Below are 12,987 nucleotides of genomic sequence, written 5' to 3'. Positions count from 1 at the left end.
GGGAAATGGTTAAATAAAGAAATGTAAGGAAATTCTTTTCTTTTTCTTTAACCAAAGTAGGCCTATAGCGGGGGGTGTGGGGATGGGAAGGGGGGGGGGGGGGAGACTGTTCATGGTGTGAAAGACACCAACTGCAACATATACAGAGAAAAATAAGGGGGGGGGCTAACACCATGAGGTGCAGCACCGGGTGATACCCGGCCTAGCGACACCACTGGGCCAGTCCACTCCTGGTGATCAGAGTTTCTTCCATGCATCTCTTCGAGGGGCTTTGCTCCCCCCCCCCCTCCCCCGAAAAAATTCTACCCCCCCCCCCCGAACGAAATAAAATTTATATAATTTATATAGAAAATATATACTTTTAACAGTGTTCGCCCCCGCCCCCCCCCCCCGAAGAAAGTTTACCGCTCCCCCCAAAAATTTTAAGTGCCCCCCCCCCCGGAGAAAAAAGTCTGGAAGAAACACTGCTGGTGATATCTTCATATATGAGTAAAGGATAAGTGTGTATGTCTTTATATATTTTTAATCGGAGATACGTGTTGCCGTTTGGGCGTCTGGGGTTTGAGTGTGTGTGTGTGTGGGGGGGGGGTGTAGGTGGGTGTGTAGGTGTGTGTGGGGGTATTTGTAGGTAGAAAATAAAGTTAGATAATAATGACATGTGGTTCACTATTGTTTGGTCTTAGGTTGCAACTCAAGGATGGGAGTCTAAGACAGGCAATATCCGGAAAACTTAATATATATATAATAATATTTATTATACAATATCAGAGTCGGCAGTTTTGAAGTCGACTAACCATTTACCTGGTCAGACCGTCTAATTACTGACAGGTCCTAACGAAAATACTGTATTTTACCATTGAACTAAATTGTGGAAATGGATCTAACAGCCTACCATAGATTTTTTTAAAATAATTATTTTCTGAAAACATAAAAAAAAGAAACTTTTTCTAACCGCCACGTGCTATCGTTGTCTAAATCTTTCCAAGGTGCATGCAGTGATGCCGCAGACGGCTTTAATCTTCTCTACCTTTTTTTTTTAATCGTCTCTTCTTTTTTTTTTTTTTTTTCTAGTAGTGGGTGGGATCATTCAAGTGTAAGTTGGTCTTGGTCGGCACATCTGTTGGAAGGTACTTTTGTTGGACGGTAAATTTGTTGGACGGTACATTTGTTGGACGGTACATTTGTTGGACTGTAAAGTACATGTGTTGGACGGTACATTTGTTGGACGGTAAATTTGTTGGACGGTAAATTTGTTGGACGGTAAATTTGTTGGACGGTACATTTGTTGGTCGGTACATTTGTTGGTCGGTACATCTGTTGGAAGGTAAATTTGTTGGAGGTACATTGGTTGGACGGTAAATTTGTTGGACGGTACATTGGTTGGACGGTACATTTGTTGGACGGTACATTTGTTGGACGGTACATTTGTTGGACGGTACATTTGTTGGACGGTACATTTGTTGGACGGTAAATTTGTTGGAGGTACATTGGTTGGACGGTAAATTTGTTGGACGGTACATTGGTTGGACGGTACATTTGTTGGACGGTACATTTGTTGGACGGTACATTTGTTGGACGGTACATTTGTTGGACGGTACATTTGTTGGACGGTACATTTGTTGGACGGTACATTTGTTGGACGGTACATTTGTTGGACGGTACATTTGTTGGAGGGTACATTTGTTGGACGGGAAATTTGTTGGACGGTACATTTGTTGGACGATATTTAGTTGGACGGGAAATTTGTTGGACGGTACATTTGTTGGACGGTACATTTGTTGGAGGTACATTTGTTGGACGGTACATTTGTTGGACGGTACATTTGTTGGACGGTACATTTGTTGGACGATATTTAGTTGGACGGGAAATTTGTTGGACGGTAAATTTGTTGGACGGTACATTTGTTGGACGGTACATTTGTTGGACGGTACATTTGTTGGACGGTACATTTGTTGGACGGTACATTTGTTGGACGGTACATTTGTTGGACGGTACTTTTGTTGGACGATATTTAGTTGGACGGGAAATTTGTTGGACGGTACATTTGTTGGACGGTACATTTGTTGGACGGTACATTTGTTGGAGGTACATTTGTTGGACGGTACATTTGTTGGAGGTACATTTGTTGGAGGTACATTTGTTGGACGGTACATTTGTTGGACGGTACATTTGTTGGACGGTACATTTGTTGGAGTGGTAAAATCTGTGTGTGTGTGAGAGGGGGTGAGTTGGAAGCCATTTCACATGTGTGTGGAAGTTTGAGTAAAAAGCCATATTAAATGTGTGGGGGGTTCCGTCGAAAGCTATCCCACATGTTTGTGTGTGGGTGGGTGGGGGTTGAGTTAAACCCAACTCACATGTTTGTGTGTGGGTGGGCGGGGGCTGAGTTAAAAGCCATCATCTTCTAACTTCTACCACCTGGCTGCTACATCTCATTCCAATCTCATTACCTGGATTTGCTATTGTTGTTTTTAACGTAAACATCATTACAAAATGCATTTATTTGGAAGTTTAAATTTAATGTTAAATGTTATCTTGAGGTGGGAATCAGCCGCTAATTAACCATAGATCGAATCAATTATTTAATAATTACGTTGATTTATTCGCTATTATTTAGTAGGCCTTTTTAGATTATGTTTAACACTACAAGTGTCGATTAGAATCTCGCTTTTAAATTTAATGTAAAAACATGCACTGCAAACCTAGCATTTTACGATAGATCATTAATCATGCACCCAGTCCTACTTGTAAATGTAAGGCTAGCAAACCAATGAAGACAAAAAGAAAACAGTGCAGCATAAGTTAACTAGTCACCGCTTTATCAGTTTCCATTTGGCGTACAGAAATTACAGCGGTTCCATGGTGTAATGGTTAGCACTCTGGACTCTGAATCCAGCGATCCGAGTTCAAATCTCGGTGGAACCTGTATATTTTTTTAGTTAAACTAACCAACATTTAAAAAATAAAAATGGTTATTGTGATTACCACACTGGTGTTTTCCACGTAATTATCAACTGACATTTTTATTTAACACAAACATTGGGTCTATATCTCCTTCTATTACCCATCCTTTTCCAGTAAAATAAGCGTTTTCATAACACTAAAGAATAATCTCCCCCCACTTCTCTACTCCTTTAGCAACTGGAGGTAGAGAGGTGCTGCTAAAGCTGGCTTTGCTCTACAGTGAATTAAGATTTGACTCGGTAAAAGGGTTAGTCTGGTTATTAGATATCTATTATGTCTAGATCTTGAGTTTAGACGTCTGCCGTGCTACAACGATGTGTTGCTGGCGTGATGTGGAGAATAACTCACATACTCACACGTTAGAGCAGATTAATATTTTTGTGTGAATAAAACCTTGATAAAATTTAAGTGTTTATTTTAGATATTTTATTACGTACATCTTATGTTTATTGCTTTGCATGAGCTTTTGAACTCATAATAAATTACAATAAATTGCTAGTTTTCTAAACAAAAAAGTGCGTGTACATGAAATCTTAACTTACTAACAAGAGATAAATATTATTTGTGACTGCATAAAAAATGCATCAACTCAAAGTAGGAGATGGGTTTAAAAAGTAATATTTTCTTGATGAAAAAAACGTTGCATCGACCGGGAATCGAACCCGGGTCACCCGCGTGGCAGGCGAGTATTCTACCACTAGACCACCGATGCTGGTGAATTTGCACGCTCATCAAAAGTAGTATATTGCAAATATCTTGCTACAGCCCAACGTTTTTATTAACGAACATGTGCAAGGATTTTTTAAAAAATGTATTTCTATCAAATATAGAAATTTTACTTTGTTCTTAGAACATTGATCATTATTTTACACAAGGTAGTCAGGCCTACATTTACTTCCCAAATTACAGGTTTTTATTTGGATCTAGATCTAGGTCACATTCAAGTACGGTAACTCGTTATTTCAAAATCCTTGCTACTACGCTAGATATGCTCCCTTTCATCAATATAGCGTCCTACGTTGGTTAGGAATCATGTACAAAAATAGAATGTGATTTACCTTTAGGTTCTTCTGTTGTTATATTGGATGGAATTTCCCGTAAGACTTACAGTAATATGCTTATTTTCTTTCAGAAGAATGTATACTGTATACCCCCCCCCCCGAGCGAAATAGAATTTAATAATTCACTATTTTTTACCATTGTCCTTCACAGAAAATTTATTCCGCCGCCCCCCGAGAAATATGTCTTAAAAAGAAGGCTCTACGATATACCTTAGATTAGACCTATCCCTTAGCAGCCTAATGTGCACTTTAGATAGCTTGAGCCACTAATTACATAGATAATTGGATAAAATATGTTGAAAGTAGTGCCATACCAGTTCCGCTAGTGAATGTTAAGAATTTGTAGTTCAATGTTTGGTAAAAAATAAATTTATGTTGTACATTATGTAAAGGATCTCTTACTGGCTATTATTAGCATTGTGTTACATTTCATGTGTGATTTATTAATATCGGAGACAGAGCCGGCGTTAGGGGGTGGCAAACGGGGCGGTCGCCCCAGGCCCCGCGCTTGAGGGGGCCCCGCACTTCAGCAACGCCATTGTTGTCTGAATTAGTTTGTAAACTTAAATAATCTTTGCTGAATTAAATTTTAAAAAAAAACCCAACTAAATGGCCGAAATTGTTGGATGTTAAAACTGAGGCCACGGCTGATGTTAGTGAGTTATCCTTTACATGGACTGGGACAGACCGTTATTCTAAAGAAATACATTAGTGTCACACATCGCTGACACGGTCAACTCGCTATTGTCCTGAGGTGACTGGAGATGGCGGTCGCGAATTTGCCCCCGACCTGACATTGGAGGTAAAATCGGGAAAAACGTAAAAAAATACCCTATTGTTTGCGGACCGTTGAAGACGTTTTTTTAGTGAGCAGGCGGGAGTGCCTGTAATAAACAGTCAATGACCTGATGATGGCTTGCAGAGGAGGAGGAGGGGGGTGAGAGCGGATGGGGACATGCCCCTTCCCGGGAAAAAACTTCCAAATTTTCGATTTGCACTCCCCCCCCCCCTCTCAAACTTTCAATTTGCACCCCCCTCCTCAAACTTTCGATTTGCACCCCGCTCAAGTTTTCGATTTTTACCCCCCCCCCCCCCCCCTCAAACTTTCGATTTGCACTCCCCTCAAGTTTTTCTCTATATATTTTGTTATTTTTTGCCTTGGTGTCACCCCCGTAAATGGTGTCACCCGGTGCGGTCCGCACCCCCTCCCCTCGCTACGCCTCTGTGTAGGGATATTCAGTATAATAATTAAGGCCATAGTGATTCTTGTTTTAAAATACGTAGGCACACTAAACAAATTATAAAGTCTATACTGTTTGATACATCGGGCCGAGACTGTTTTATGGTAAAGTTCTCTTGATTTCTAAAACGTCTAAATTACCGGCAGTCCAAGCATGCCGTCGCGAAACTCATAAATAAGTTGAAGCTGGCTGTCACATGGTTCACTTTCTAATTATAGACACGGACCTTCTCTTGTGAGAACGCGGTCTTAATCTGTAATGTAATACGCGGACGCTCTATAAACACGCACCTTCTCTTGAATGGCTGCGGTCAGAGATCCAGTAACGTAGTACCCGAACTGATTTTTTTAGGGATTGGCATCCCATAGATTTAAATGTACAGTTATCCATTACCTCACCACACCAACTGTCACCCCCCCCCCCCCCAGTGTTCCACCTTACTGAGCGTCCGTGATTACATTTGAGAGTCATTTCATTTGGATATCTATAGCCGTAAACAGTGTTTTTCACTATTCGAGCTCATTCCGAAATCTATCAATGTTTTGCTATTTTCCCCGGCATCCACACACTTTGAATGCCACTGTTAACACTCGATAAATTGAGAAAATATCGATACTATCACCCGCCACTGTGGACCGATTTAACGTTGCTTCAAAGTGATTTCACCATTTTTCCTCTACACCATGGCTTCAAGAGACAGAGATAGATTTCGCAAGTATGAATCAGGTGCATCAAAAGCGAGGATAGAAAAATAGAAAAAGACATAGCCTCCAGTTTGGACTATGATGATATAATAATGGAATTTTCCTCACGAAAGGCAAGAAAAGTAGATCTTCGTTTGTGAACGTACTAGTAAGATTTTTAAAAAAATCAGGTTTGAAGCTGACGTTCATCGTCTCTTTAATGCGTGTCTCAAACTTATATCTGTTTTATTTTTTACTTTTCAAACAAAAAGCCTTAACAGAAACAAGCAACGTTTCAAAAGCATTTCTAAGTAAACAAATTATTTGTTAATCAGTGTCTTAATGTTAATACGACATTGATAAGCAGCTTAAAAATACCATATATATATAGATCTATATCGTTATAAATATTAATTCGCGTTGAGAAGAAGAAAAAAAAACGCCTCACTGTACATGTTTTAATTATACACCAATGAAAAAAATATAAGGCCTCGCGCGGATGGTTGGCCATAGGCCCCGCGTACCCCTAACGCCGGCTCTGATCGGAGACAACAACTTTTTTTAACTATATGAATACAAGCATTTTTTTTTATGAAGTTTATATTACTTATAATTAAAGTTCACCATATAAAGTAGTTCTGCAGCAGTTTGCATACTTATGAAAAATTTCCCAAAAAAATGAGAACAATTTTTCTTGCCACAATCAGTGTTTCTTCCAGACACCTCATAATTTTGGGGGTGGTCAACATTTTCAGGGGGGGGGGGGGGGGGGAACACTAGTAAAAGTATGTTTTCTATATGAATTCCATTTCGTTCAGGGGGTGGTAGACTTTCTTCAGGGGGCAGAGGCCCCCCTCCCCCACTGCCACAATTCCTAAGATGCCATTAGCTCTTTCAGACTTGTCATTAAGTGAATAAACAAATCAACTCTACTTCAGTAGCCATACATCAGAGGGAAAATTTTAAGGATAATTCATTACCTCACAGAAAACATGAAACTTTTTTTTTGGCTATATAGCTAAAAGAACTGTGTTGATGAATATTAAATTATTATAGTAGGAATTATTCAGCAGTTTGAACAGTAAAGAAAATCAAGGTAAAGCAGACATCAGTAAAGTGTTTGAATACCTGGCATACTTTAACTTTAAGACATAAAATGAACTCAGATAAACCCAAGAACAAACAATTAACATCCAGTTTATTTGTGTTCTTCAACCATGAAATCTAAAATGGGGTCAGATGTAACAAAATGCACTCACTCAATGTCCCAGTACAATTCACTCAACCATTACAGGCCATCATTTGTTACTGATTATTAATAGCAATTAGCATTTACCTTCTTAAAACAGAAGTAATGATAAAATAAATTTAGAAGTGATTTGTATTTAATCTGTACAATTCATTTGGTACCAAAATAACTAACAAATGCATCACTTAATAACTAATCATTCAAAATACAATTTTAAAAATATTTAATAGGTAGTTACTGTTTTAAGTGGTTTCCATTTTTTTTTTTAAAATAAACAGTTGAATATTTAGTGGCTATGTAATTTAATTTTATTTTTAAAAATGTCTGACATGAAATCGCACCTTAAATAACATTCAATATCAGTTACAACTTTTAAAATGCACACCCTTTAAACTAAATTTTGTGGCTGATTTCCTTTTACACTGCAAAACTGTTCTAAATAATCATAAAGATTAAATATAGTCATTTGATTGCGTTTAACTAATTACAAATGTGGAGTTGCAAGTAAATGTATGAAAAAAAAAAACAACTATAAAAACTAATGAAACAGACTTCTAAACCGTTGTTTATAGAAATGAACTTGTTCTGGCTCATTTCGAAACTCATTAAAGTGATTTAAAAAGTATATATTTATATGGCACCGGCACATCCACAATGCAAATACAGGACAAAGTCCAGTAAATATAGTCATAAACAATAATGTCAATAATGCTAAAAGTACCCGAGTCACAGTTGAAATAATAGCCAACTCCTTTTGTTGACAGATGAGTTGTACTAACAAACATTTACAAACATCTAGAACAAAAATACAACATTGATTACCTTTATAAAAATGTAAACAATTATGCGACATAAAACTTTCAGCACTAGCGACATGAACTGATTCAGATATCACAGTGTAATTAAACAGCGGACATAATGTCCAGAACTGTAACCAAATTAAATACTACCATTTCTAAACAGATAGTTTGACAGTCATATTGCCATCTTGTAGAAATCAGGTGATCTTTAAAAACAAATTTAACTAAAGCCAATTTTGATAGTTGAAAAGTCGGTGTGTGCATTATCTCTTAAATTAAGTAACCACAAAATGGAAATACACATCTGTTTATTTACTGCTTGACTTTGAAGTTTCTTGTCCAGCTGCCGTCCAGTGTTCTTTCAAGATTGTGTACCCAATACCAACAAACATTGAACCAACAGCAATGGACTGAGCGAAGACACGAAATCTCATGACGTACATTGAGGTGGACATGTTCTTGGGCCTGTTCTTGTAATTCTTTATTCCATAAGCCACAGCCAGAAAGAAACCAGTCATTCCTGACAATAAAATATTTATTCTTAATTTTACATAGAAGAAAGGGTTAGTTAAAAATTTTTACAAGTCATTTAAGATTTTAAATGCACTAAAAATACATGACTCCTGTTATTTGTAAGGTCAGCCAGGATATTCTAAAGCCCAGACTTGCAGTCTAGACCTGTCGTTAATGAACTCTTTGCTACATCTCTCCCATTAGGCTTTTTTATGACCTCAGAAACAATTGGCGTTTTGTTGTCTTTCTAGGGGTAGCGAATTTACCCACCAGCTTGACCCATAACCCTTATATTCCCCACGCTACCCACAGACTTCCTGTTGTAACATTCAGCAGTAGTGCTATCAGATAATAAAAGAGTCAAAATATGCAGTCAGTTGGGCAGAACTTGCACTGGAAACAAGCACTCATTATCTAGCACCAAGAAGAAAAGAGCCAGCACATTCTTCTGCTCAGTGTCTATTATTACAATCTACAAACAACTAATTATAACTATTTAGCAAGAGCCTATTGTTGGACATGGGTTGCAACAATACACCAGTCATCTAAAAAACACAAAAATGTACTGACCAATAGGAACCATGGGATTCTCTTTTATCTTCCTGAATGTCTTATTGCCGGTGGATTCATCAAAATTTGGTTTGTCAACGCTTGACATTTTGAAAGAGAATGTGGTGTTTTATCCAACTCAAAGCTTGTAATCAGTAGCTGTAAAAAAAACAATTTTAACATTTGATTTCATTTTTAAAGAGAAAAAATGGCACAACGCTGTAAACCCAAACACTTTAAAAATGTAACGGGCAACACTTTGTTGAAGGGTGAATTTCACATTTTTAATAATGACGTCCGCCAAGACCATGGCTTAGTAAGCCTTTTTATCATATATTTCATGGTTTTCAACAATATCTAATATTTAATTAGTTTTGTCTTGCAAAATTCTACAACAGTACTGATCAGATTATATTACAACCATGTATGTTTAGTGTGTTTCATACACTTATTTACAGTGTTAGTGTAGTGGTTCAATACGCTGGTATATGGAGTAAAATAAAGTAAGAGTTACACATTATTATAAATTAAATTGTCTGTGTGAGCCACTAAAACATTGGTATGTTTGGGTAAAAAAATCGGGCTTTCAGATAATTGTGAAAGATCTAGCTCCCTATCCAAGAGAATCCACCGGTATGCAACTGTGAATACGAACTAATCTCTATTGATTCATCAACTTGAAAAGCAAACAAAGGTGAAAGCTTAATTTGATTCAATATTTGTTATTTAACATCTACGGACATATCTGCTATAAGCCACTGAATAGAAATATTAGACAGAGCTATTTGTTGCATCTTTACTGCCCTGGAATCAATCCACAAGAATTAATTTCACCATCTTCAAACATGCAGGGGTTGATAAGATTCTATTATTGTGAATAATTATGTTGTTTTTGCTTGGCAATTTCTAATACGACTTCATTTGGTGCTTGCACTAATGCTCAGTTTCCTTTAAGAAAACTGTGTTCAATTAAGTCTCTGACATCCGCAACTAGCTTCATGCCGACAAAAAAACTCCATATCTTTTTGGTGTGTTCCGAATGACTCGTCTCAAAATGACGTTTAAGTTTTGAAGGTTTCATAGACTCATGGCTGAGAACAACTTTGCATAATACGCATTGTTTTTCTCTATTTTATTTCCAGTGATGTTAGTAAAGTAAAGCTGAAATTCAGATATTCTTCTAAATATTTGTTGTTTTTTCATTGCTAGGGTTTAGTCTCCCAGTTCGTTAGGGATAGGGTTAGAATTGACATTAGCCAGCCATGTATGTACTTAGTATATTTACTATTACTATTGGGCTAAGTATGTAGCCTATAGTATAAGTTTTAGTATTATTTAGTTACTAACAGAACACCCCTTTTTTAAAGATTCCATTATTGGACACCGGTATAAAAATTCTCCCAATCAATAATAAATACTAATTTATTTATTTAATATTTAAATCTGTAGGCCTACATTTCTTATTTAAATCGGGTTTTGAAAAATAGAACAAACTTACGTATCAAACACGTAATACAATGTTCCAAACGTAAATATTTCGACTAATGAACCTAACGACACTTGTATCACTTTTTGTCTTCCTACTTTCGAAACTGATATTTCATCATTGACAAAGTTCGTGTTTTTACGGTACAATTATAAATAGTTTTAGAGGTCATGTAATGCCAGGTTTATTGCAGCTTGTGACAATCTTTTTGATACATAAAATATTATTACGTTTGATTGAAACTGAAACATAATCTGTAATTCAATATTTAATAAAAAATAGTTTTACTTTTAAATACATGTTAAAGGCCTAATATTTATTGATTTTTAAATATTTAGCAAAAAACAAATAAGTTACATTACGACATCCTTACTGGCATAAAAATTTATCCTGTAATGTACGTGATGTTCGTCGACCTTGACATACTCACGAAAAGTGCTCTGACGTAATTCGTCATTTAACAGGCGCGCCGTTAATTTCGGCACGCGCATCCTTCATTCATACGATTCATGCTAAAACAACGAAATAATCAAAATAAGAAGAATTTTGAATGAAGTTTTTCGCCTTACCTTACTTATTCGTAAAAGTATCTGATATTCAAAGAGGTTATATTGATTATTTATCCAAAATGTTCTGCCGTTCCTCATGAATGATCAGCAGAGCTGCGTCCACTTGTAGCGTTTGCTTTATTAAAAATACGTGACGGTATGATGACCTTGATTAAGTTACATTTATTGATTCTATGCCTAGGTGGCTCTTTCCTGTACTAAATCTACCTAGGTAGTTCTTTCCATGGTGGTTTTTTTTTCCATAGCACTAAATTTACATAGGTGACTCTTTCCAGTACTATATCTACCTACAGTACTAAGATCTATTTAGATCTAGGTGGTTCTTTCTGTAGTACTAGCAGTGTTTCTTCCAGAATTTCTCCGAAGAGATGCCTGGAAGAAACTCCCCGCCCCTACGGAAAAATGTCTAAAGAAACACTGAATATAATAAATATCTTTGGCAGTGATATTTGAGCTCGGGATAATCCATATTCCTTCAGGCTAACTGAGGGGGTGGGGGGGTATAGGCAGTGAGTAGTTGAATTCCCGATGACGTAGTTTTACTCAGAACTTGTACATGCTATTTTTTCTGATTAAAGTGTGGTAAGAAAATGAAAAATCCTGGAAGTCTGTTACTTGATAACGATAAAATATACTGTACATTTGTGTGTGTGTGTGTGTGTGTTTGTGTGTGTGTGTGTGTGTTTGTGTGTGTGTGTGTGTGTGTTTGTGTGTGTGTGTGTGTGTTTGTGTGTGTGTGTGTGATTGCATTTAACATCTTAATAACTAGATCAGTAACCGTCCAAAGTTCTCAAGTCTATGTGGACAGAGTGGGGGACAAAAGACCGACATCCAAAAGGCCGACAGGGACTAAAACCCGGCATGGACCGAACGGCCGAATTGACATATAAGACTGACATAATCAACATAAACATCAACACATCATAATGCGTAAAAATAAACAAATCCTAATATCGCAAAAAATCATATACTACACACAGGCCCCGCCCTACCTGTCCTACCGTAGCTACGTATCTGGGCCCACATAGGTCTACAACATGGAGAACAATTGGTTCCAAGCGACTGGATATGACGGGAGTGTCTAAAACACAAAAGATAAATAGGTAAGTTTGTTTTGTTACAAACTATGGCTTTACGTTACGTCCTTTTTCCCACGTTTTCTTTAACTTGCTTTCGTCTCTGTCTTTCTAATCAAATCTTGCGATCGAAATTTCTGGCACTTCCCAGTTAGCTAGCGCGCTGAAATTTTCAGGGAAGCTTTGTTTTGGATGACAATAGAATATTCAATTGTTATTATTACTAAATTGATCCATGGAAACATTTTATTGAGCATTTTAGACCGCTATATAATCTATATATATAATTCTCCTCTGCGAGCCGTTAGAAAACAAGCTGCAAGCGCCTCCTTACAGTCCCCTCTCTTTCTCTCTATCACTATCACTACCACCCTACCCCACCCCCACATGGTCTGCTGAGCTGTGGTCACGTTAATGTTTACAAACCGTACAGCCAGGTTTAGTGACGGCTATTAGGGGCAGATAATTAAGTTTGAACCGACTTTAAACTTACAGGAGGTAACTAAGAGGGGGCTGCTTTCACGGGGGGGGGGGGGGGGGTTATGGTCGGGGTTAGGGGAAAGGAGGGGGTTAGTGTTTTAAAGCCGATATTTTCAGTGGCAGCATTGGTACTGTCGAATTTACAAATTACGGATTACTGAAAGTAGAAAATAAATCAACTAAATAGCGGCGTATGATACGCCGCGGGTCGGCTCGTTGTAGTAAAAACGTGGGGGAAAAGGGACATAACCCAGTAACTGTAATTTGTGTACAAACAACCGTAACAACTGGTGGCCAGTATGGGGGAGACGATATG

General features: G+C 37.5%; 1 protein-coding gene and 2 non-coding genes across 3 annotated transcripts; 1 reads left to right on the top strand and 2 right to left on the bottom strand.

Moving 5' to 3' along the window:
- The first annotated feature begins 2,853 nt into the window (after nucleotides 1–2,853).
- Trnaq-cug (transfer RNA glutamine (anticodon CUG)) lies at nucleotides 2,854–2,925 on the top strand. Its single transcript has one exon. It is a non-coding gene; the product is annotated as a tRNA-Gln (tRNA).
- Nucleotides 2,926–3,605: 680 nt separating this feature from the next.
- On the bottom strand, nucleotides 3,606–3,676 carry Trnag-gcc (transfer RNA glycine (anticodon GCC)). Its single transcript has one exon. It is a non-coding gene; the product is annotated as a tRNA-Gly (tRNA).
- Nucleotides 3,677–7,130: 3,454 nt separating this feature from the next.
- LOC131944296 (HIG1 domain family member 1A, mitochondrial-like) lies at nucleotides 7,131–10,704 on the bottom strand. The gene is made up of 3 exons (XM_059304853.1): nucleotides 10,559–10,704; nucleotides 9,082–9,219; nucleotides 7,131–8,518 (listed from the first exon to the last, which is right to left on the bottom strand). The coding sequence occupies exons 2-3, from the start codon at nucleotides 9,167–9,169 to the stop codon at nucleotides 8,307–8,309; spliced, it is 300 nt and encodes a 99-aa protein (XP_059160836.1). The 5' UTR covers nucleotides 9,170–9,219; nucleotides 10,559–10,704; the 3' UTR covers nucleotides 7,131–8,306.
- Between the last annotated feature and the right edge of the window lie 2,283 nt (nucleotides 10,705–12,987).

Source organism: Physella acuta, unplaced genomic scaffold (assembly GCF_028476545.2).
Source record: "Physella acuta isolate Inbredline_101_S28 unplaced genomic scaffold, ASM2847654v3 ptg000487l, whole genome shotgun sequence".
NCBI lineage: Eukaryota > Metazoa > Mollusca > Gastropoda > Physidae > Physella > Physella acuta.
The sequence above is the reverse complement of the archived record's forward strand: the minus strand, read 5'-3'. Positions and strand labels throughout refer to the sequence as shown.

Coding starts and splice junctions, on each gene's coding strand:
- LOC131944296 (XM_059304853.1), bottom strand. CDS start 9,169: ATGTCAAGCGTTGACAAACCAAATTTTGATGAATCCACCGGCAATAAG. Junction 8,519..9,081: donor GAATCCCATGGTTCCTATTG/GTCAGTACATTT, acceptor TTTTATTGTCAG/GAATGACTGGTTTCTTTCTG.